The sequence below is a fragment of the Protopterus annectens genome, chromosome 1.part0 (assembly GCF_019279795.1).
Source record: "Protopterus annectens isolate FY-2018-M chromosome 1.part0, PAN1.0, whole genome shotgun sequence".
NCBI classification, from domain to species: Eukaryota; Metazoa; Chordata; order Ceratodontiformes; family Protopteridae; genus Protopterus; species Protopterus annectens.
Window position 1 is genome coordinate 516,887,524 of NC_056725.1, and position 22,732 is coordinate 516,910,255.

Consider the following 22,732-nt stretch of genomic DNA (forward strand, 5'->3'; position numbering starts at 1 on the left):
TGAGATCACATTTTGCTCTGGGTTCAAAGGTGGGGGTGAGTCAAAGACCGAAGAACTAATGTGAGGTTCCATGGCTCTATAGGCTGTCTGATTAGAGGTCTAATGTGTGAAAATCCTTTGAGGAAAGTTTTACATAAACGCAGTGATATGAGAGGAGTACCATCAAGTCCATTATGGTAATTTGAAATCGCCACCAGATGTACTCGTACGGTAGAGGCTGCGGCTCCATCTTCAAAAAACTTAGATATTGTAAGACCGCTGTGACTGGAGCTGAATACGGATCTAGCATCTTTTCCTTTGACCAAACAGAGAACCTTTTCCATTTGTCCTGATACAGTCTTCTGGTGGATCGTTTATGAGAGGCCAGAATAATGTCATGAACAGGTGAGGAGAGATCATCCTGCCTGGTAACTAACGGAAGTGGAGAAACCAAGCTGTCAGCTTGACACTGGACAGATTCGGTTCTGGAAGAGGGTCCAGAATCCAGGATGGATATAACAGATGAGGCCGAAGGAAGGGGAACCCAAACCTGTCGAGTCCAAAAGGGGGCCATGAGGATCACTTTACATTTCAACCGAATAGCTTTCTTTATGAATTGTGGAATCAGAGGAATGGGGGATAGGCATAGAAAAGTCCTGTGTGCCAATCATGAACCAGAGCATCCCTCAGGGACTCCCCCTTTGGGGGGGAATAGGGCAAAATAGCTGCTGCGTTTGCTGTTGGATGGGGAGGCGAAGAGGTCACAGTAAGGCTGGGCCAAATGGCTGAAAATTTCTGCCGCTACTTCGGGATTGAGAGACCCCTCGTGGGGCAAGAGAATACATTTGCTCAACTTGTCTGCAATCACGTTGGAGCTCCCCAGGATATGCATTGCTATCAGAAAGTAGTTGGAAGCTATCGCCCATTGCCAAATTCTCATGGCTTCTCGACACAGGGGGTAGGACTTGGATCCTCCTTGCTTATTGATATACTAGACTACTGACATAGTGTCTAACTGAATTGCAATCATTCCAGAAGGAAAAACTGTATGGAATACTTACAACACTAACAGCACCTCTCTCAGTTCTAGAACACTGATATGCAGATTGGCCTCTAACATGGACCATGCGCCTTGGACCGTCTTTCCCTGGAAATGGCCCAACCACCCTATCAGGGAATCATCCGTGGTCACAATGGCCTTGGACTGAGGAGACTGGAATGGGCAGCTCCAAAGTTCTGTGTCTGACCTCAACCACCAAAGAAGGTCCTGCTTGCAACAGTTGGTTATCTGAATCTGAAAACAGAGTGTGATGGTTCGGGAACCACTGAGAGAGAAGCCACTGGAGAATTTACATGTGCAGTTTCGCAAGAGGCACTATTGGTATATAAGCTGCCATGGATCCTAGGACATGAAGAACCTCTCGCAGTGAGACTTTGTTTTGAAAGAGTATCACCTGGAGCTGAAGCCTCAAACTCTGGGGTCTGTGAGTGACACCAGACAGGATCGGGTGTCTAAGACTGCTCAGATGAATTCTATCTGCTGGGCCAAAAGTGAGGTTGGATTTCTCCCAGAGCACAGTTATCCCCAAGACTTCTGCCAGAGAAAGGGTATATTGCAGGGCTGTTATCAGATGCTTGGTGGGGGCGGTAAGGAGCCAATCATCCAAATATGGAAACACCTGGAATCCTTGCGGTCTCAAGTGAGCTGTAACCACTGCCATGCACTTTGTGAACACTATGGGGGCTGCAGAGAGACAGAACGGCAAGGCACAAAACTGGTAATGATTGGCTCCTAGCCGGAAGCGAAGTAAATTCCTGGAGTGTTTGTCCATTTTGATGTGGTAAGACACGTCCCGGAGATCTATCGAGCACATCCAATCGCGCTCCCTTAAAAAAGAGAGAATGGACTGAACCATGACCATCCGGAATTTGGTTTGGGCAACCGACTTGTTCAAACTGCTGAGATCCAAAATGGTTCTCCAGTCCCCTGTCTTTTTTTGGCACCAAAAAGAATCCTGAGTAAAATCTGGATCTGCAGTCGTCTGGTGGGACTAGTTGGATGACTCTTTTTTGATACAGCTTTTTTATTTCTGAGGCTGTTTCTTCCCTCTGACTGAGTGGAACGTCAGGAAGTTTCATTGGAAGTTTTGGATAAGTGATGAGGGGAATGGTGTAACCTCTGGTAATGATATTCTGCACCCAACGATCGGTGGTAATAAAGAGCCAGGCAGCTTGGTGCAGAGAGAAACGATCCTCGACTGCTCCCAGAGGAAAGCAATCAGGCTGCTCTTCAGGAGTGCTGGTAAGGCTGCCCGGAGAAGGAGTGTCTGGGGCCTTGGTTTCGTGGACCCCCTCTGCCTTGATAGGGGCATCTTCCAGAATTGATACCTCCTCTACCCCTGGGGGTTTCATCACCATACGTGGCACAGAAAGGACCCTGAGGTTTTTTTGTGCCACATCTGCCCACTCCTCTGGTTCCTGGAAAAGGAACGTTGAGGTTTGGAAAAACATAGACCTACGGCAGACAGGGTCTTACTGTCCTGCTTACACCTGACCAGAGTGTACTTTACCTTGAAGCCAAACAGGAGTGAAAAAAGGTGTACATCTAACTGTAAATATACAGATTAATGAATATAAGTCACAAATATCAAGAAAAAAAGACAAATATTTCCACAACATATCAAAAAGTTTCCACTTAGCTGAGAGCAGGGCTGAAATGTGGCTTTATAGCTAAGCGGCAAACGAGATCTGATTTAACAGGGAGAAGGGCATTGTGGGTAGAATCTTACCTCAAGAGTTTTTTGGCTGGCGCGAGCTTGGTATTAGGCTGACTCAGTTCTGAGGGCTTGGAACCGAACCGATCAGTGATGAATGGAAGGAAGATTAAATTGAGTTGCTGGCTACTGAGACTTGTCTGCATATATCAACTGGACACAAGCTGATTTAAGTATATTTTCTCTGCACTTATTTAAGATTTGAGTCAGTAAATATTGTGCGTCTTTGATTCACTAAATACTGTGTCTCTGTATCTCTGCAGTTATCTGAGCTCACTGAAAGTTGTTAGACTACTTTGAAATTCCTTTGTTAGTGCTACTTAGCTTGGGGGTTTCTGCTACCATTAAAATCTTTGTTGGTTACATTTCTAGTAATCATTTTAAATCGAGTTGCTGGCTACTAAGACTTGTCTGCATATATCAACTGGACACAAGCTGATTTAAGTATATTTTAAGATTTGAGTCAGTAAATATTGTGTGTCTGAGTCACTAAATATTGTGTCTCTGTCTTTCTGCAGTTAGTTCCCAACCCCCCTGCCTGTTCTAGTTGTGGTGTTAATCTTGGTGGCTTTGGAATTGCCCCGCCCCTGCTGTAAATCTCTTTTTGCACACTTCTCCTGGACCCATCTCATTTGCTCACTCAACTGAGTACAGTGAGATCATATTTTTATTTTGGATACTCCTACCAGTCCCATCTCCTCTGCCTTGTACAGAAAGAGCACTTGGGAAGGGCAATCCCCTATAGTATCTTAATCTGCTCTGTTTCCTCCGTCTCAAGTGAGCTGTAACCAAATCTGCCTTACTGTATTTGTGTTTTTTCCTACTTTATTACCTTATTTTGTTTTTGCCTCTTCTTAAAAGTACTCAATTGAATTTATTCTGCTGCCTTTATTACTGCTTGTTAGTAGCCTGACTAAATTGTAACCATTATTCTAAGGCCCTTGGTTTAAGCACTTGGGCTTCAAACCAGTTGTTTTACATTAAGAAGGTTTGTGGTCTGCACTGTTGTGGCAGGACAGGTAGCGTACATCCTTCTAAGTTGGGAACTGCTGATTGAAGGCTCAGTGTCTGTTATTCTAAAAGTGTATTAGTTCTGGGTTAAGAACTTGGGCTTCAGGCCAGTTATTTTACATTAAGAAGGTTTGTGGTCTGCACTCTTGTGGGAGGAGAGGCTAGATTCTGCCCTTCTGAGCTGGGAATTTCTGGTTAAAGGCTTATTGCGCATGCTTACTTGAACTGTTTCTTTCTGAAATTGGTACGCCTTGTTTGCTGTAGCATAGACTAGATTCAGGCCGGCTGGATCTAGCTTTGTTTGTATAACTTGTGCCCTGATACAGGCCGTCTTTTTTGGAGAAGGTTTCTCTGTACCCTAGTGGCAGGACGGTGCAGTTAGAACTTGTCTGATTGAAGACTGCTAGAACAGGGCTCAGTTTTAAACTTTTTAACTGGTTAATTGGGTAAAGTGTTGTTTTGATTGTATCTGCTCTATTTTCTGGAAAAAATATATATACACTTGTCTCTCGCCTTTCTGAACTAGTACAGTCCAGTTTTCATGTTATTGCTGGATCCAGGGCTGTGTTACAAGTTTCTGTGTTGCCATACCTTACTTGGATAGAAGGAAGTTTCTCTGTTCACCTGTGAAAGATGGATAGAAGGAAGTTTCTCTGTTCACCTGTGAAAGAGGGGAGCTTTGAGCAGGCTATCTTGTCCCTGGAGGAGTGGTTTCAGCCCAGAAGTTAGTAGCTTATTGGCCTTTTTGGGCTAATTTTGATTGTATCTGCTCTATTTCCTCAAAAAAAAAATTATATACGTGTTTCCCGCCTTTCTGAACTAGTATAGTCCAGTTTTCAGGTTATTGCTGAATCCAGGGCTGTGTTACAAGTTACTGTGTTGCCATTACCTTACTTAGATAGAAGGAAGTTTCTCTGTTTACCTGTGAGAGAGGGGAGCTTTGAGCAGCCTATCTGTCCCTGGAGGAGTGGTTTCAGCCCAGAAGTTAGTAGTTTATTGGTCATTTTGGGCTAATTTCTATCTCTTTCACTTCCCTGCTATAAAAACCTCATTTGCACAGTTTTTACACTTGTATTCCGCTCAGCAAGTGCCTTCCAGGTGTTCTGCAGAGTCTACAGCAGCAGAGAGACAAAAGAGTGACTTTGGAGTGATTAAGTATCACTTTTCTGCTTTTCTTGCTGTCTTAACTAATTCCGCCTAAAACGCCAGTTTTTTTAGCGAATCTGTAATTTAAAAAGTTTGTTATTGTATACAACTCCGCACAGCTCCTCGTGGTGTCCTGCAGAGTGATACAGGCAACAGAAAGACCCAAGAGAGACTTTTCCAGATTTAAGTATTTTTTCTCTGTTTTTTTGCTCCGACTGCCTTTTCCCACCTAAAAAGCGGATTTCTAACTGATCTGTGCTTTAAAAAGTTTAAATTGCATTTGCCTTCTGCTTTTTACAGTTTTTGCAATTGTTTTTTATCAATTTAAGTTGTTTTTGTATTGTATAACTGTTGTAGGCTACACACTAAAGTGCGCTAGCCTGTTTATAGCAATTACAGTGTTTTCTGTGTGTTTTTCTGCTGTTTCCTGAAAAAAAAAAATTCTCTTTTCCCGCCTTTGCTGAACTAGATTAGTCCAGATTTCAGGTTTTGCTGACTTCCGGACTGTGGTATAGTTTCCTGTGTTGCCCATATCCTTACTTGGATAGGAGGAAGCTTCTCTGTTCACCAGTGAGAGTGGGGAGCTTTGAGCAGCCTATCTGTCCCTGGAGGAGTGGTCTCAGCCCTGAAACTAGTAGCTTATTGGCCATTTTGGGTCAATTCCTATCTCTTTCAGTTTCCCTGCTTTAAAACCTGCATTTGCACGGTTTTGCGCCAGTATACAACTCTGCACAGCTCCTCGTGGTGTCCTACAGAGTGATACAGGCAACAGAGAGACCCAAGAGAGACTTTTCCAGATTTAAGTATTTTTTCTCTGTTTTTTTGCTCCGACTGTCTTTTCCCACCTAAAAAGTGAATTTCTAACTGATCTGTGCTTTAAAAAGTTTAAATTGCATTTGCCTTCTGCTTTTTACAGTTTTTGCACTTGTTTTATATCAATTTAAGTCATTTTTGTATTGTATAACTGTTGTAGGCTACACACTAAAGTGCGCTAGCCTGTTTATAGCATTTACAGTGTTTTCTGTGCGTTTTTATGCTGTTTCCTGAAAAATAAAAAAATGTTCTCTTTTCCCGCCTTTGCTGAAATAGATTAGTCCAAATTTCAGGTTTTGCTGAATTCCGGACTGTGGTATAGTTTCCTGTGTTGCCCATATCCTTACTTGGATAGGAGGAAGCTTCTCTGTTCACCAGTGAGAGTGGGGAGCTTTGAGCAGCCTATCTGTCCCTGGAGGAGTGGTCTCAGCCCTGAAACTAGTAGCTTATTGGCCGTTTTGGGTCAATTCCTATCTCTCTCAGTTTCCCTGCTTTAAAACCCGCATTTGCACAGTTTTGCACGATTTTGCGCAGAGAGCAGCATCAGACAGCGCCGCTTAAAGGGGTTTAAACTATTCCCAGCTCCACAAAGTCTGCTCTTCACTTTTTCCCTTAGAACTGTTCTAAATCTCAAAGTAAGCACTCTATTTTCATTCTAAAGCCCTGCAGTTGCTCGTATAAGTAATCTTATAAGTAAGCACTAATAAACTAAAGCACTACACCCTCTTATACTCCCTTTAAGTACTTGGCTCCTTATTGGTCCTTTTTCAAAAGTCAAAAAGTAGTTCCTTATACTATTCTGGCATGTCCAAAAGTCAGTTTCGGGTTTACTCTCCAGTCCAGCTGGTGAATCTGGGAATCTTGAGGCAATGTTACAACTGCCTTATGTACACAGACCACCCTTCCTCCTCCCAACAAGCTCAAATATATGTGAGAGATGCAACTATATAGCCAAATTGGAGGCTGAGCTCTCTCAAGCCAGTACTGGCGCAGTCAGTCAGGACGAGAAGGTAACCACACACACCACAAATCCATTCTCACATAGACCTATCGCAACAGCAAATCAAACACATAAACACACAAAAACATACTCGGAGGCTCTAAATAAAAATCTGCCCAAGCAGCAGAGACCTCCAAAGCAGACATCCAAGCAACCGCTACCCCACAACAATACCCATGTATCACATAGTTCACAAAGTCAGTGTGCCACACAGTCACAGCCCTTAAGGCTAAACAACACACCTAATACACTTGTAATAGGTGACTCTATTGTCAGACACACTGACGTCCCTCTCACCAGGCTGAACAAGGAGAAGGTCACTGTAAGCTGCAAGTCGGGTGCCAGGATCCGCCACATAACACAAGCACTCAGGTCACTCCAAACCAAGCACAAATATGACTCCGTCATTGTCCATGCTGGTGTGAATGACCTGAGACGTACCTCCCTGGACTACATGAAAAGAGACATAGAGGAGCTCTCTGATCATGTAACCCAGGCTGGTATGACCCTGACCTTGAGTAGCATCTTACCCTCACCAAGAATGATGCCACAGTATAAAGACAAAATGATCAATTTTAACAATTGGCTAAAGTATTGGTGTCATTCAAAGGGGATCCGGTGTCTGTCAGCCTGGGATAACATGCTCGACAAGCCACATTGCTTCGCTAGGGACGGCTTGCAACTGTCACCCCTGGGCTTTCGAATATTGGCTAAGGCTCTTGCCACCCCCATAGTGCCTTTTTTAGGCAAGGCTCAAAAGACAAACCCACCTCCATAGACAACACAAGGAAAAAGAAACTAAGGGTAATGCTGCTCAACGCCAGAAGTCTAAATCTCAAGATGCACGCACTCGAGGCTCTCCTCAGTATGGAGAATATCGATATCTGTGCAGTAACAGAAACCTGGTTCAAGGCTCCCGAGAGCACCTCAGCACTACCAGGTTATACCTCATACCATGCTTTTCGGCCCCGAAACTCGGACCGAACCACAAAAGGAGGGGGAGTATCCATATTCATCAAAAATACCCACACCTCCAGGTTAGTGGCACTGCACGAAGCATTAGAGACCATCCATGTGCAACTAACAGTGGGAAAAACTGCCTTTTAGTTTGTAGCCTGCTACAGACCACCCTCCCAAACTCAGGAACCCCACTCAGCTTTCCTGAGAACACTGGATAATATGAAGGTCTCTCCAAACACCATCATATTGGGTGACTTCAACTACCCAAACATAAACTGGGAGCACTACTCAAGCCCCAACACCCTCGCCCAATGGTTTCTAGAATTTATAAACTCAAATGCTATGGAACAACTAGTTACCACTCCCACAAGAGGGGAAAACATACTGGACCTGATCATCACCAACATGGGGACTCTATGTTCCATACCAGAGGTATACCCCTCATTGGTAAGATCTGACCATAAATTAATCTCACTGGACATCCATATCCCGTCCCCACCCCCAGCCAAAGAAACCACGGTGAAGAACTTTTCAAAAGCAAACTTCACACTTCTCAAAACCGAGGTGGAATCCTTCAAAGCCCCCGGGCCAGTTTAAAATATGGCCCAAACTGCAGAATCCTTTACAAATGCATTCTATGGACACCTACAGGAATGCATGGATCGTGCTATCCCAAATAAAACCAAGACTCACTCCTCCAAAGGTAGAAGACCTGTCTGGTGGACCCCAGCCATAAATAAGCTACACAACAGAAGGAGGAAGCTACTACATGATAGAGCAAAATCCCAAAAAGGGAAGGCATCTCTGATCAGTACTAGCAAGAAATTACGATCCCTCATAAAATTATCTAAGGCCAGCTTCGAAAGAAAAATTGCACAAGACGCTAAATATAATCACAAGGCCTTCTTTAGTTATGTCAGGAACCTGGGTGGCAACTCCCAGATATGCTCTGAGTTAGTGCCAAATGACAAAAAATACACTGAGCCCACAGACATTGCCAACATCCTGGCAGACAGGTTCAGTGCAAACTTCTCCCCCCCTTCCCCCCCAAAAGAGCAAATGTCTATCCCAACAGAGTGCAGCCTCCCTGACATCACAGATGCACAGGTAAGAGCTGCCCTCTCCAAAGCAAAAAACACAGCATCAATGGGACCGGACGGTGTCCTGGGCGGCGTCTTACATGAGCTCCAAGAAGAACTGAACCCTAACATAAAGTCACTGTTCAATCTCAGCCTTACTACAGGATATGTACCCAAGGAATGGCGTTCAGCAACAGTGGTCCCACTCCACAAAGGTGGTGCCACAACGGACCCCGGAAACTATCGCCCTATAAGCCTGACTAGCCTGGTCTGCAAAGCTATGGAGCGTATCATCATGGAACTCAAACAAAGACATTGGGAACCTCCAAACACTGGCTCCTACCCAATTCGGCTTTGTTAAGGGCAGATCTTGCCTCTTGAACCTGGTCGACTTCTTTGAAACAGTCACCAAGGCCATAGATGAAGGGAAGGTAGTCCACACAGCCTACCTGGACCTCGCAAAAGCCTTCGACACAATACCCCACTCGGGCATCATAAATAAGCTCACCAGCTTAAATATCAACCCCTATGTCACAAGATGGGTTGCAAACTGGCTCAGGGATAGAATCCACATGGTCAGAATTGCAGGTGCCATGTCAGACTCTAAACCAGTTACAAGTGGTGTCCCACAAGGCTCAGTCCTGGGACCTCTCTTGTTCGGTATATATTTCTCTGAGGTACAGGCTAACATGGGAGGACTATGGCTGACCAAGTTCGCAGATGACGGCAAACTGGGTGCCATAATCGGCTCGCCGACTGTCACAAGCATCCTCCAATAGGGTCTCACAGAGACGGATAACTGGTGCCAGAGCCATGGCCTAAAGCTAAATGCCAAAAAGTGCATAGTCATCCCCTTTGGGAAAAACAAAGTGCCCACAAATTACCACATAGGTGGTAACCCATTAAGTATGGAAGAAGCAATTAGGGATTTGGGGACCCAAGTAGATAGCAATCTCTCCTTTGACAATCACGTTGCCAAAGTGGTTAGAAAGACCTTCTATATAGCCCACCTTATCACGAAAGGGTTCACATCTAGATCAAGAGAGGTCATTGTGCCCCTCTACTCATCACTCATCAAGCCCATAATTGAATACAATGCCCCTTTTGGGATGTACCTTACCCAACACCTGCCAACTGGAGAGACCCCGAAAGAACCTCACCAAGAGGATCAAGGGACTCAAACAGATGCCCTATGCAGTTAGGCTAAAGAAACTCCAGCTCTACTCAGTTGCTTACCGCCTAACTCAGAGGCGATCTGTGCCTGACGTATAAAGCCATGTCCAAACCAGAATTAATGGACATGCTCCACCTCAGGAAATCCAAATCCCTTAGAGCTACAAGCTCCAGGGACTTGAACCTCAGCACAGAAATAAATAGGACATGCTGGAGGGACAGATTCATATCCCAGAGGCTCCCCTCACTCTGAAACAAAATCCCAATCCATGTTAGGCAGAGCCCCTCAATGACCCTCTTCAATAGAAATTTTGACGAGTGGATGGGAGATCGTAGGTTTACCCCTGGGATCTCTTCTGTGTCCCTACTAGACAGAGGCACAGTAAACTAACCTTAAAGGGCTATCTTCTGTGACCTACTATACAGAGGCACAGTCAACTAATCTAAAAGGGTAGCAAAAGCCAAACACACTCTGGCTAGGCTTATAAATGCCCTAGGGCAGATAGCCTAGTATCAACCTATGAACCTATGAACATCAGATCACAGTATGTCGACAAACAGAAGGTCGAGACTATTTCTGCAAAAGTGCACTTTCATGAAAGCCGATTCACCGAATTGGCAAAATAAAAAAAAATAAAGATTTTAAACACAGTTTTGCAGGGGGGCAAGCCCCCCTGTGCCCCCCACATTCCCGCTACTTAAATATACTAACTGCAAAATCGCACTATAGTGGGAAAAAAGATACTTTTATTTTTCGAGATTATGTAATTTTGATAAAGAAAAGTAGACTCATATACATACATATATATATATATATATATATATATATATATATATATATATATATATATACACACACACACACACATATATATATATATATACACACACACACACACACATCCTTTCTTATATGAGTGCCATGTCAGCAGCCAGAAGTGCAGAATTGTTTGCGTAAACATCCAGTTTATAGAACAAATGTTTCATCAGATGTTTGTTTTGCTGAAAAAGGTAAATAGGATGTATGCTAGCTATGTATGTGTTTGCGTGAATGTGTGCATGTGTATGTTAGGGTTACAGAAAGGGTTAGGTAAGGAAATTGTGTGTGAGTGTGTGAGTGTGTGTGTGTGTGTGTGTGTGTGTGTGTGTGTGTGTGTGTGTGTGTGTGTGTGTGTGTGTGTGTGAGAGAGAGAGAGAGAGACTAAGTGTTTAAGGTTAGAGTCAGGGTTAGGGGACAGACATTGTATGTCTGTATGTGTATATACACGTAATAAGTATGCGAGCTGTCTTGTGTAATGATACTATTATGGGAAGAGCTCTTTTAAAGTTAAGATGCAGGTTGCATATCCTCAGCAGTAATTATCTTATTCTCAGTTATATCCTATTTACGAGGATGTCTGCAGAGTGAAAGACTAACCAAGCATTAACATCTAACAGTTTATTACCCATACTTCTAAGGTTAATTTGGAGGAGCTGTTAAGCTTGTGTGCTTTAAGGAGTATGTAAACATTGCTTCTTCATTTGTTGTGGGTGGTATATTTGTATTCAGTGAGTGGTGAGTTGGTCGGGGGGTTAGGATGGCTATCCCCAGTTAGTTTCAGAGTCAGTGATAATGGTAGAGGGACAGCAACTTATATTTCGGTCTATATTTTATGCCTAGCTTAAGCAGCAGGGGGTTGTGGCATAGGAAATTATTCTTAAAGAAACAGATGTAAGTAGCACTGTACAGACTGGGGGTTATGATACAGTGATAGCCTGTAGTGACAAGGACTGGAGTTTCAGAGTTGAAGGAAGATAATATGTGAAGGTATAAGCAAATGTAGGAATAACACTGTAGGATGTGAAAGAGAAAACAGAGAGGCAGATGTTTCAAAAAAGCTGAAGAGAAAATCCAAAAGAGCATGCAAAGTGACCCAAGGCACAGAAAAAGTAAAAGCACCAACAATATGAACAATGGTTGTACTGTAAATATGAACAATGAAGAAAGAAGACAGAATAAGAGAAGTAGCTAAGAAACAAAGTGATTTAGATCAGAGAAAGTGACTGTTTATGTTTGGAATTTTCAGAGATTACCTAGATGTGAAAAGTGTGACTGCTGGGAAGGGGGAGGGACAGAAATGAAATAGGAGATTTGTGCACTGAAATGCACAGTGCGATAAAACTACGTGTACAGTAAATAAAAATGCGGGCGTATGTATCACTGAGACTGTGATGAATACAGAGACTGCATGGGTGATACCATTAGAACTGGTAAAATATTCAAAGACATATCCAGAGAGATTTCCAAATAGGAGTCCTAACAGCCCTTTCCAGAGGAAGATGTTAAAGAGGACAGACAAAATGAACTGTCAAGAAAATTATTACACAAAGAAATGTCTATCATTCTGAAATCAGTGTTGTAAATAGCAGAAGGTTTTTAATATTCAATGTCTGAAAGATTGTTAGCCTGGTTCTATGACACAGCAGGATGCAGCAATGACTGCGAACCAGGTGAATAGGGTTTGCTACGTATTCCCAGCACCGGATGAGCCAAAGCTTCGTATACTATGTACCAAGTCAAATACATAATAACCAGCTGCATGTAAACAGTATAAAAAGCTCTTCTCAAATGTCTTCATTATCATTCACCATTCACAGCCCAAACCTAGTCAAGACCACCAGCAAATAATCTAATTCTTGAATTTCTGCATAAAAATGAGCTACAACAGCAAGAAGTAATGGCTTACACTGGTGTACGGAATCAACATAAAAATGTGCACTTCTTCAGGTGCTGTCCACAGATATTCAGATATAAAGAAATACGAAAGGAATGCACAGAACTTAATGCAATAAATAACATGCATTTAATCACATACACGTGATTACAAATTATTGACATAATGCAATACTTTATAGTACATTAGCAGTGGCTAAAAATGTGCATCATTTGAGAAAATTATTATCAATATTACTACTATAAGAAAAGGTAAAAAAAAAAAGATGAGATAGAAAATGGAAAATATTGTAACTAAAATGTTTCCAGGCATGATTCAGCAGCAAAAAAGAAGTTATAGGACTTGTGTAGGGCTGCAGAGTGTAAATAATACCAGAATTAAATAAGTTCTCTCTCAAGTCTGTCTTTTCCTCCCTCCCTCTCCTGTGATCCCCAAAACTCCCATGAAGCCCTGCCACCTAAACATACCAATACTGTAGTAGGAATGAATGTCCTGGTCTGGCAGCTGCAGGAAGCGTTCGATTCTGTCCAAAGAAACTTTTGCCTCTAAAATTCCATTTAACACCCATGGAAAGCAATTTAAGGGAAGGATCAACATGCCAACCAATGCCAAGGCAGTAAAAACCTGCAGGAAAGAAAAAAGTATTGATCTTCAGTCATTCGTAATTAATTACTGTTAAAATACAGTTACATAAGAATTTACCACAGAAAATGTTATTCAAACTCTAACATAAGATAATGTAGTCATAAGTCCATTGACAAATGGCATATTCTACAGATTTTGTTCTCTGGGCCATAAGTGCCCCTGGACATCACTGATATTCTTGTCCTTCTCACTGCACAGGAATTAGACCATTGACTCCATCTCTGGCTCCCTTCCTGCTTATCAGTATATAAGGAACAACACAGCTGGATTTAGAGAAGAGAAATGTAGACAATCTGCATTAACTGAAAAGCAGAAAGAAAAATTATCAAGAACAAGCACATGTTTAAACTCAAAACATCTGAGCAGAAGGTGTCTGGAAACATATTCATTCACTAAGACAATCAAAGACACTCTCACATCAACTATTAAGAGAGCTCATTCATAACTATTCTGTATTCACATAGGTATTTCAGTATGCAATTAATCAGACTGAGTCCCAAACATAACGTTATTAAGTAGACAGGCTGGGGATGCCCTCAACCAACTGACTAATAGTTCAAGCTTACATGGGCACAAAACTATACTATACCATGAACAAATCACATGTGGTTTAACTTAGGATATAAGCTCATCACCCTACCCACATAAGACCAAAATTTCTATTAAATTACAATTATGGGGAAGTTACGTCAAAAATTCATAAGCTTACAAGTGCTGGCTGAGCAAAGCATCCAAACAAGCCCTATTACTGGAGTGAATAAACCAGGCTAAAACATTTTGCAGACGTGTGGTCTGTACTTTATGGCTGTTGAAGAGTCCTCCTAAATCTACTACTTCTGATAGTCATTGTTTGGGTAAAACATGCTTTCTTATCTCACTTGGATAAGTAGAATGAACTACTGTTTGGATCTGCACATGTTTAATATGAATTACCCCTTCTAGACATACTGCTGACAAAGCATCCTTCTCTATACTTAGCCTAAACAAAACAACTACTGAAATAGTTCCCCATACAAAACTTCTGGGTGTTCTTATCGATGACCAACTAAAATTTGATATCCACCTACAAACCAATATTAAAAAGACTCATCAAAAACTTGGTATACTTTATCGACACAGGCGCTACCTTTCTCTGTCTTCTAGACAACTCCTATCTACCACCTACCTCCTACCCTCCCTTTTGTATGGAGCTCCGTTACTCTCTAACCTCCAATCATCCCTAAAATCTAAACTTTCCTCCTGTTATAACAAAATTTCAGAGTTTGCCACAGGATCCAAATCCTGTACTCACCATTGCAACTCCCTACATGCTCTAAATTGGTTGGAACTCCCAAGCTACCTAAATTTCATTCAACTAACTACAGCACACAAGCTAATTTTCAAACCTTCTAACTGTCCACTCTTCCCTTCTCTAAAGCTTCACCAGTCACATAGAACACTTAGAAACCCAAATCAGAGCCTCTTAGAACTTTGCAAGCCTTTACACGCACCAGGGCAACATGTACTATCATTCTCCCTTGCCAGATTATGGAACTCTCTTCCCCCTTACATTAGAAATACCCCTAACCTACCATCCTTTAAAACCCTACTCCAGTCTCACCTCTACTCCCTCTGGGAGTGCTCCTGTACCCATCCTACCTGATTCCTGATACATATCCCTATTCTATTCTACTCTAATATCTGCCACTGCTTCATTTCATCTCTCTAAAATTCCTTTGCCTAAATACATGTAGTGTATTAAATGAACATAAATTTATTGTTTTTACTAATATCTTATAAGTGATTGACTCAGCTCATATATTTCAAGATATGTAAAATCTTGCCTTGCTGTATATTGAATGTTAAACTGTCGTTCTCATATGCTGTACTGTCTTTCTGTCTGGAGGCTACCCTGGCCCAATGGGCTTTCCCAGTTAACAAACTGAAATAAATAAATAAATAATAAATAAATAAATAAAAAATCTTAGCAATTTTTATGTGCTTTTAAGATGCAAAAAAAAAAATAAAATACTGGGTTAGACCTCTACAGGCAATAAACAATCATCAAGCACACAAAATAGTTCAGTGTCAACTATAAATACCATACAGGATAAAAATGTGATTATTTATACAAAGCAACATTCATCTTTAGAGAACATGTTATCTTCAGACTAAGGGCATGAAACTCAAAAAATTATTTGTTTAGCTACAACTGCAAATAAAAAGTAATATTGGTACTAACCTACTGAGAAATTAGTAAATTATCTTCTGTCAGATAGGATGGTACTCATAAATCCTTCACAGAACTATAACTGCAAGTAAACAGTAATTATTTCAAAGGCAGAACAAAGTTTAAAACATGTCATTAATTCAGATGCAACCAGATTAATACGGTCCAGTAAATCATGAAAGTTTCTCAAAGGGAATAGTGATTTTTACTAAGATAATTAAGGAATATCTGCATCAGACTCTCCATACTTTTCTCCATTATAAATGTTTTCATTACTTTTAAATTCAACTTCAAGAGTACCGAATAGAAAGAAAACGCAAAGCAAATTTTGTTCTGTTACTTGCCTGATTCATGCAGTCTGTCTGTCCATCATTCTGGTGTACTGTCAGCTCTTACATTAGGCACTTTTTGGTTAAGGCTAGAGAAAGGGTTAATCAGATCTAAGACATGTAAAGATTTACTGAAGAAAACTAAGCAGGCTAATAATCTTAACTACAGGCCAAGGAAGAATTCCAAATTTAGGTAACAACTGTCACTTTAGTCTTTTTAAGAGTGAGGTGTCTACCACAGATGATACACCTTAGAAAAAAGAAGTTATGTACTTACCATAGCGTTCCATCTGTGTTGTCGATCTTCATTTATCCTTGACGTATGGGACTCTGTTCTGATCCTCAGTACCGGCTCTGCTCTTGTAATAGATCGTGAGAACTAAAAACTCTTGAGCCAGGTCCCTACCCAGAATGCCCCTCCCTAGATTACCTCAAATCGAGTTTGCAGCTATAAAGGAGCTATAAAGAAAAACAGCCCTATTCCAATTGTAAAGGTTATGTCCAAGATCATATATGAAATAACAGATAACCAGGACTAGAGTTCGATCCTCCAAGGACCCTGAAGGAGGGGGATGGTGGGTGGGGTGTCAAGGATAAATGAAGAGTGACAATACAGATGGAACGTTATGGTAAGCACATAACTTCTTTATCTGATGTTGTCAATCTTCACTTATCCTTGACATAAGGCATACAGTCCCCAGCTACCTTATATCTTGGGAGGCCTTATGGAAGAATACTCCTGAGCACCACAGAGCCAAAGGATGCTCTTCCCCTGGAGACCAGATCCAATTTGCAATAAGTGATAAAGGTATGTGGAGTAGCCCAGGTTGCTGCTGCACATATTTCATCCATGGAAGCCTTTGAGTGAAAAACAGCAGACATGGCTATTGTCCTTGTAGAATGTGCCCTCGTTGGTGCTGGTAATTGGGCGATTTTCTTATTGTACATGAAAATTATGCATTCCCTTAACCATTTAGATAAAGTGACCTTTGAAACTGGTTTACCAATGGATGGACTCGAAAAGGAGACGAATAACTGGTCCAACTTCCTAAACTCCTTTGTTCTGCTGAGATAAAAACGCAATTGCCTGTGAACATCTAACAAGAATAAACAATATTCTCCCTTGTTAGAAAAATTAGGGAAGAAGACTGGTAAATCAATAGATTGATTAATGTTAGTTTCAGATACTACCTTAGGAAGAAAAAATGGGTTGGTTCTTAGTGAAACCCTGTTCTTATGAAAAATCAAATATGGAGGTTTTGAAGATAACGCTTGGATTTCCGAAATTCTTCTGGCAGATGTAATGGCTACCAGAAAAATGGTCTTTGATGAAAGGAACTTCAGGTCATAAGTAGCCGCTGGCTCAAAAGGAGAACAGACCAAAGACTGTAGAAACGTATTAAGATCCCAAAGACCGAGAGGATCCTTACAAGGTGGTTTTAACCTCAAAGTTCCTTTCATAAACACTTTGCACAATCTATGAGAGATTAATGAGTGCTCTTCGAAACTGTAATGAAAGTTGGAAATAGCAGCTAGGTGGACTTCAATAGTAGAAGAAGAAGCTCCCTGCACAGCTAAAAATTCTAACACCTTTTCAACCAGTACAGAGAGTGGATCAATACAATTGTTGCGTGCCCAAAGAGAAAATCTCTTCCACTTACTGTGGTTTCGTGGTGTAAGGCTTATGGGAAGCCAACAAAATTTTTCAGATTGGGAAGGACAAGTTATCTTGCCTGGCAATCGACAGAATTGGAGGAACCAAGCATTAAACTTGATGTTTTGGAGATTGGAGTGAACTAGTCCCTGTGGATGGGACAGGAGGTCCGGATCTGGGTCCAGAGTCTATGAATGGTGAATTAGGTGAGGCCAAAGAAAGGGGAACCAGACTCATCGAGGCCAGAAGGGAGCAATGAGGATCACCTTGCTCTTCAACCTGATGGCTTTCTTCAAGAAGTGAGGTATTAGTGGAATGGGGGGAAGGCACACAGCAGTCCTAAGGGCCAGTAGTGAAGGAAAGTGTCTCTATGGGATTCCCCTGAGGGGGAATTAGGACAAAGTAGCTGCTGCACTTGTTGTTCAGGGGTGATGCAAACAGGTTGTAGCAAGGCTGGCCCCAGTGACAGAAAACCTCCTTCTCCACTCTGGGATTGAGAGACCACTCATGAGGCAGGAAGTTGCATCTGCTCAGCTTGTCTGCTATCACGTTCAAGCTTCCTGGGAGGTGTGTTGTTATCAGGAAATGGGTGGAAGAGATCGCCAATTGCCTTACTCTGACAGATTCTCTACACATGAAGTAAGACTTGGTTCTGCCCTGTTGGTTGATGTACCAGACTACTGACATACTGTCTGACTGAAATCGCAATAGTTCCCAGAGGGAGGGCAGCTTGGAAGGCTTGCAACACTCGAAGTACTGCTCTCAACTCCAGAACACTGCTATGCAAATCAACCTCTATCAGGAACCAAGAGCCTTGGACTATTCTGCCCAGATAATGCCCTCTCCACTCCATCTGGGAGTAATGCCTAGAGGATTTAGTCTAAATGTGAGTACTGCTGTTATATTTCTGAAAATTGCTACTTGTGCAGTGTTTGTCTGTACCTAATACTTCTGCATATGTTTCAGTCTGGCCAGGTTGTTTGACCAGCTCAAGGCTGCATAGCTATGCATATAATGTTAGGGGGTTTACAGTGTGCTTACCAGACATCTTTAATTTGGTGTTAATGTGCATCATACTGTACTGATAATCAGTACTCGGTAACACTTCCTGGTGTATGAACCTTTCAACCCTCTGAAATGGGATTAGTTCATACAAACCCTGTAACATCAGCAGCTGTTCAATTGTATAACAACAACTATTTCACATAGGGCCATGTTAGTGTGTCTGTGTCCAGGTATGTTAAGGTTTTAGCAGATGTTGTACAGTAGTTGAATAACTGGTTATTGTATGACAGTATGTATTGATGTAATTATTTTAGTTATGGGGTAGATGTTGGTGGGTGTACATAGCATATGCAGGTTCATAGGTTCATACTAGGCTATCTGCCCTGGGGCAATTATAAGCCTAGCCCGATTCTGTATGACTTACGCCACCCCTTGATTTGAGTATACTGTGCCCTTTTTTAAGGTTTAGTTTACTGTGCCTCTGTCTAATAGTGACACGGGAGTAATCCCTGGGACAAACCTATGATCCCCCATCCACTTATCGAGATTCTTCTTGAAGAGATTCAGTGAGGTGCTCTGCCTCACATGAACTGGAATTCTATTCAGAGCGAAGGGAGCCTCTGGGTTATGAACCTGTCCCTCCAGCAAGTTCTATTTATTTCTGTGCTGAGGTTCAAGTCCCTCGAGCGTGTGGCTCTAAGGGATTTAGATTTACTGAGGTGGAGCATGTCCATTAATTCTGGATTTGACATAGCTTTGTATGTCAGGCATAGATCGCCTCGAAGTAGGCGGTATGCAACTGAGTAGAGCTGCAGTTTTTTTTAACCGAGCAGTATATGGCATCTGTTTGAGACCCTTGATCCTCTTGGTGAGATACTTTTGGGGTCTTTCTAATTGCTGCAGGTGTCGGGTAAGGTACATCCCAAAAGGGGCATTGTATTCTATGATGGGCCTGATGAGGGATGAATAAAGGGGCACGATTACCTCTCTTGATCTAGATGTGAAACGCTTTGTGATGAGGTGGGCTATGTAGAAGGTCTTTCTAACCACTTTGGCAATGTGGTTTTCAAAGGAGAGATTGCTATCAACTTGGGTCCCCAGGTCCCTAATAACTTTCTCTGTACTTAATGGGTTTCCGCCGATGTGGTAATTTGTGGGCACATTGTTTTTGCCAAAGGGTATGACTATACATTTTTTGGCATTTAGCTTTAAACCATGGCGCTGGCACCAGTTATCTGTCTCTGTGAGACCTTTTTGAAGGATGTTTGTGTCAGCTGGAGAGTTGATTATGGCGCCCAGTTTGCAGTCGTCTGCGAACTTGGTGGGCCATAGTCCTCCCACGTTTGCCTGTACCTCGGAAAAGTATATACCGAACAAGAGTGGTCCCAGGACAGAACCCTGTGGGACGCCACTTGTGACCGGTTTTGAGTCTGACATGGCTCCAGCAACTCTCACTCTGTGGGTTCTGTCTTTGAGCCAGTTTGCGACCCATCTTGTGACATAGGGGTTTATATTTAAGCTGGATAGCTTATCTATGATGCCCGAGTGGGGTATTGTGTCAAATGCCTTTGCAAGGTCCAGATAGGCTGTGTGGGCTACCTTCCCTTCATCTATGGCTTTGGTGACTGTTTCAAAGAAGTCAACCAGGTTCAAAAGGCAGGATCTGCCCTTGACAAAGCCGGACTGGGTAGGATCTAGTGTCTGTAGGTCCCCAATGTCTTTGTTTATGAGCTCCATGATGATCCTCTCCATAGCCTTGCAGACTAAGCTAGTCAGGCTTAAGGGCAAAAGTTTCCAGGGTCCGTAGAGGCTCCACCTTTGGGGAGTGGGAGCACTGTTGCTGTCACGCCATTCTGTGGGCACATATCCTGTAGTGAGGCTGAGACTGTATAGCTGTTTTATTTGAGGATTAGTTCCTCTTGTAGTTCATGTAGGGCGCAACCTGGGACGCCAGCTGGTCCCATGGAAGCAGTGTTTTTTGCTTTGGAGAGGGCAGCCTTCACCTGAGCATCTGAGATGTTTGGAAGGCAGCCCTCTGCCGGGATAGATATTTGCTCTTTTGGGGAGGGTGGAGAAGTTTGCACTGAACCTGTCTGCCAGGATATTGGCGATGTCTGTGGGTTCAGTGTATTTTTTGTCGTTTAGAATCAACTCAGAACAAGTCTGGGAGTTGCATCCCAGGTTTCTAACATAACTGAAAAAGCCTTATGATTGTCTTTGGTGTCCTGTGCAATTTTTCTCTCGAAGCTGGCCTTGGAGGATTTTATGAGGGATTGTAATTTTTGCTAGTACTGATCAGAGATGCCTTCCCTATTAGGGATTTTGCTCTATCATGTAGTAGCTTCCTCCTTCTGTTGTACAGTTTATTTATGGCAGGGGTCCACCAGACTGGGCCTGCCTTTGGATGATTGGGTCTTGGTTTTGTTTGGGATAGCATGATCCATGCATTCCTGGAGATGTCCGTAGAATGCATTTATATAGGATTCTGCAGTTTGGGCTGTAGTTTCCACTGGCCCTGGGGCCTTGAAGGATTCCACTTCAATTTTGAGAAGTGAGAAGTTCGCTTCTGAGAAGTTTTTCACTGTGGTTTTCTGGGCTGGGGGTGGGGTCGGGATGTGGACATCCAGTGAAATTAATTTATGGTCTGATCTTACCAATGAGGGATATACTTCTGGTGTGGAGCATAGAGTCCCCATGTTGGTAATGATCAGGTCTAGTATGCTGTCCCCTCTTGTGGGAGTGGTGACTAGTTGTTCCATAGCATTTGAGTTTATAATTTCCAGGAATCTTTGGGCTAAGGTGCTGGGGCTTGAGTAGTGCTTCCAGTCAATGTTTGGGTAGTTGAAGTCGCCCAATATAATGGCGTTCGGAGAGATCTTCATGTTCTCCAATGTTTTCAGGAAAGCCGAATGGGATTCCTGACTTTGAGAGGGTGGTCTGTAGGATGCTATAAACTGAAAAGCAGTCTTGCCCACTGTTAGTTGCACATGGATGGTCTCCGATATTTCGTGCAATGCCACTAACCTGGAGGTGTGGATATCCTTGATAAATATGGAAACTCCCCCTCCTTTTGTGGTTCGGTCCGGGTTTTGGTGCCGAAAAGCATGATATGAGGTATAGCCTGGTAGTGCTGGGGTGCTCTCTGGAGCCTTGAACCAGGTTTCTGTCACTGCACAGATATCGATGTTCTCCATACTGAGGAGAGCTTTGAGTGCGTGCATCTTGAGGTTAAGACTTCTGGCGTTTAGCAGCATTACCCTTAGTTTCTTGTTCCTTGTGCTGTCTATGGGGGTGGGTTTGACTTTTGAGCCTTGCCTAATAAAGGCACTATGGGGTGGCAAGAGCCTTTGCCAATATCCGAAAGCCCAGTGGTGACAGGTGCAAGCCGTCCCTAAGCGAAGCAACGTGGCTTGTCGAGCATGTCATCCCAGGCTGACAGACACTGGATCCCCTTTGAATGACACCAAAATTTTAGCCAATTGTTAAAATCGATCATTTTGTCTTTGTACTGTGGCATCATTCTAGGTGAGGGTAAGATGCTGCTCAAGGTCAGGGTCATACCAGTCTGGGCTACATGATCAGAGAGCTCCTCTATGTCTCTTTTCATGTAGTCCAGGGAGGTACGTCTCAGGTCATTCACACCAGCATGTACAATGACTGAGTCATATTTGTATTTGCTTTGGAGTGACCTGAGTGCTTGCGTTATGTGGCGGATCCTAGCCCGACAGGCAGCTCACTGTGACCTTCTCTTTATTCAGCCTGTTGAGCGGGACGTCAGTGTGTCTGACAATAGAGTCACCTATAACAAGAGTATCAGGTGTGTTATTCAGCCTTAAGGGCTGTGGCTGCTTGGCACACTGACTTTGTGGGTTATGTGTTGTGTGTGTTTTGTTTTGAGGTAGCGTTTGCTTGGATGTCTGCTTTGGAGGTCTCTGTTGCTTAGGTAGATTTTTATTTAGAGCCTCCGAGTATGTTTTTGTGTATTTATGTGTTTGGTTCGCTGATGTGGTGGGACTATGTGATACTGGAATTGTGTTGTGTGAGGCTACCTTCTCCTCCTGACTGGTTACACCAGTTTTGAGATGAGAGAGCTCAGCCTCCAGTTTGGCTAAATAGTTGCATCTCTCACATATATTTGAACCTGTTTGGAGGAGAAGAAGGTTGTCCGTGTACATGAGACAGTTGTAACATTGCCTCAAAATTCCCAGATTCACCAACTGGACTGGAGAGGAAACCATTGA

The 22,732-nt window shown here is 42.7% G+C and overlaps 1 protein-coding gene across 1 annotated transcript in view; it reads right to left on the minus strand.

Moving 5' to 3' along the window:
* ABCC10 (ATP binding cassette subfamily C member 10) overlaps window positions 1-22,732 on the minus strand; it is a 1,243,619-nt gene that overhangs the window by 905,337 nt on the left and 315,550 nt on the right. The window contains exon 6 of the mRNA XM_044061090.1: window positions 13,117-13,273. Within this exon, the coding sequence (XP_043917025.1) occupies window positions 13,117-13,273 (157 nt within the window). The remainder of the gene's footprint in view (window positions 1-13,116; window positions 13,274-22,732) is intronic.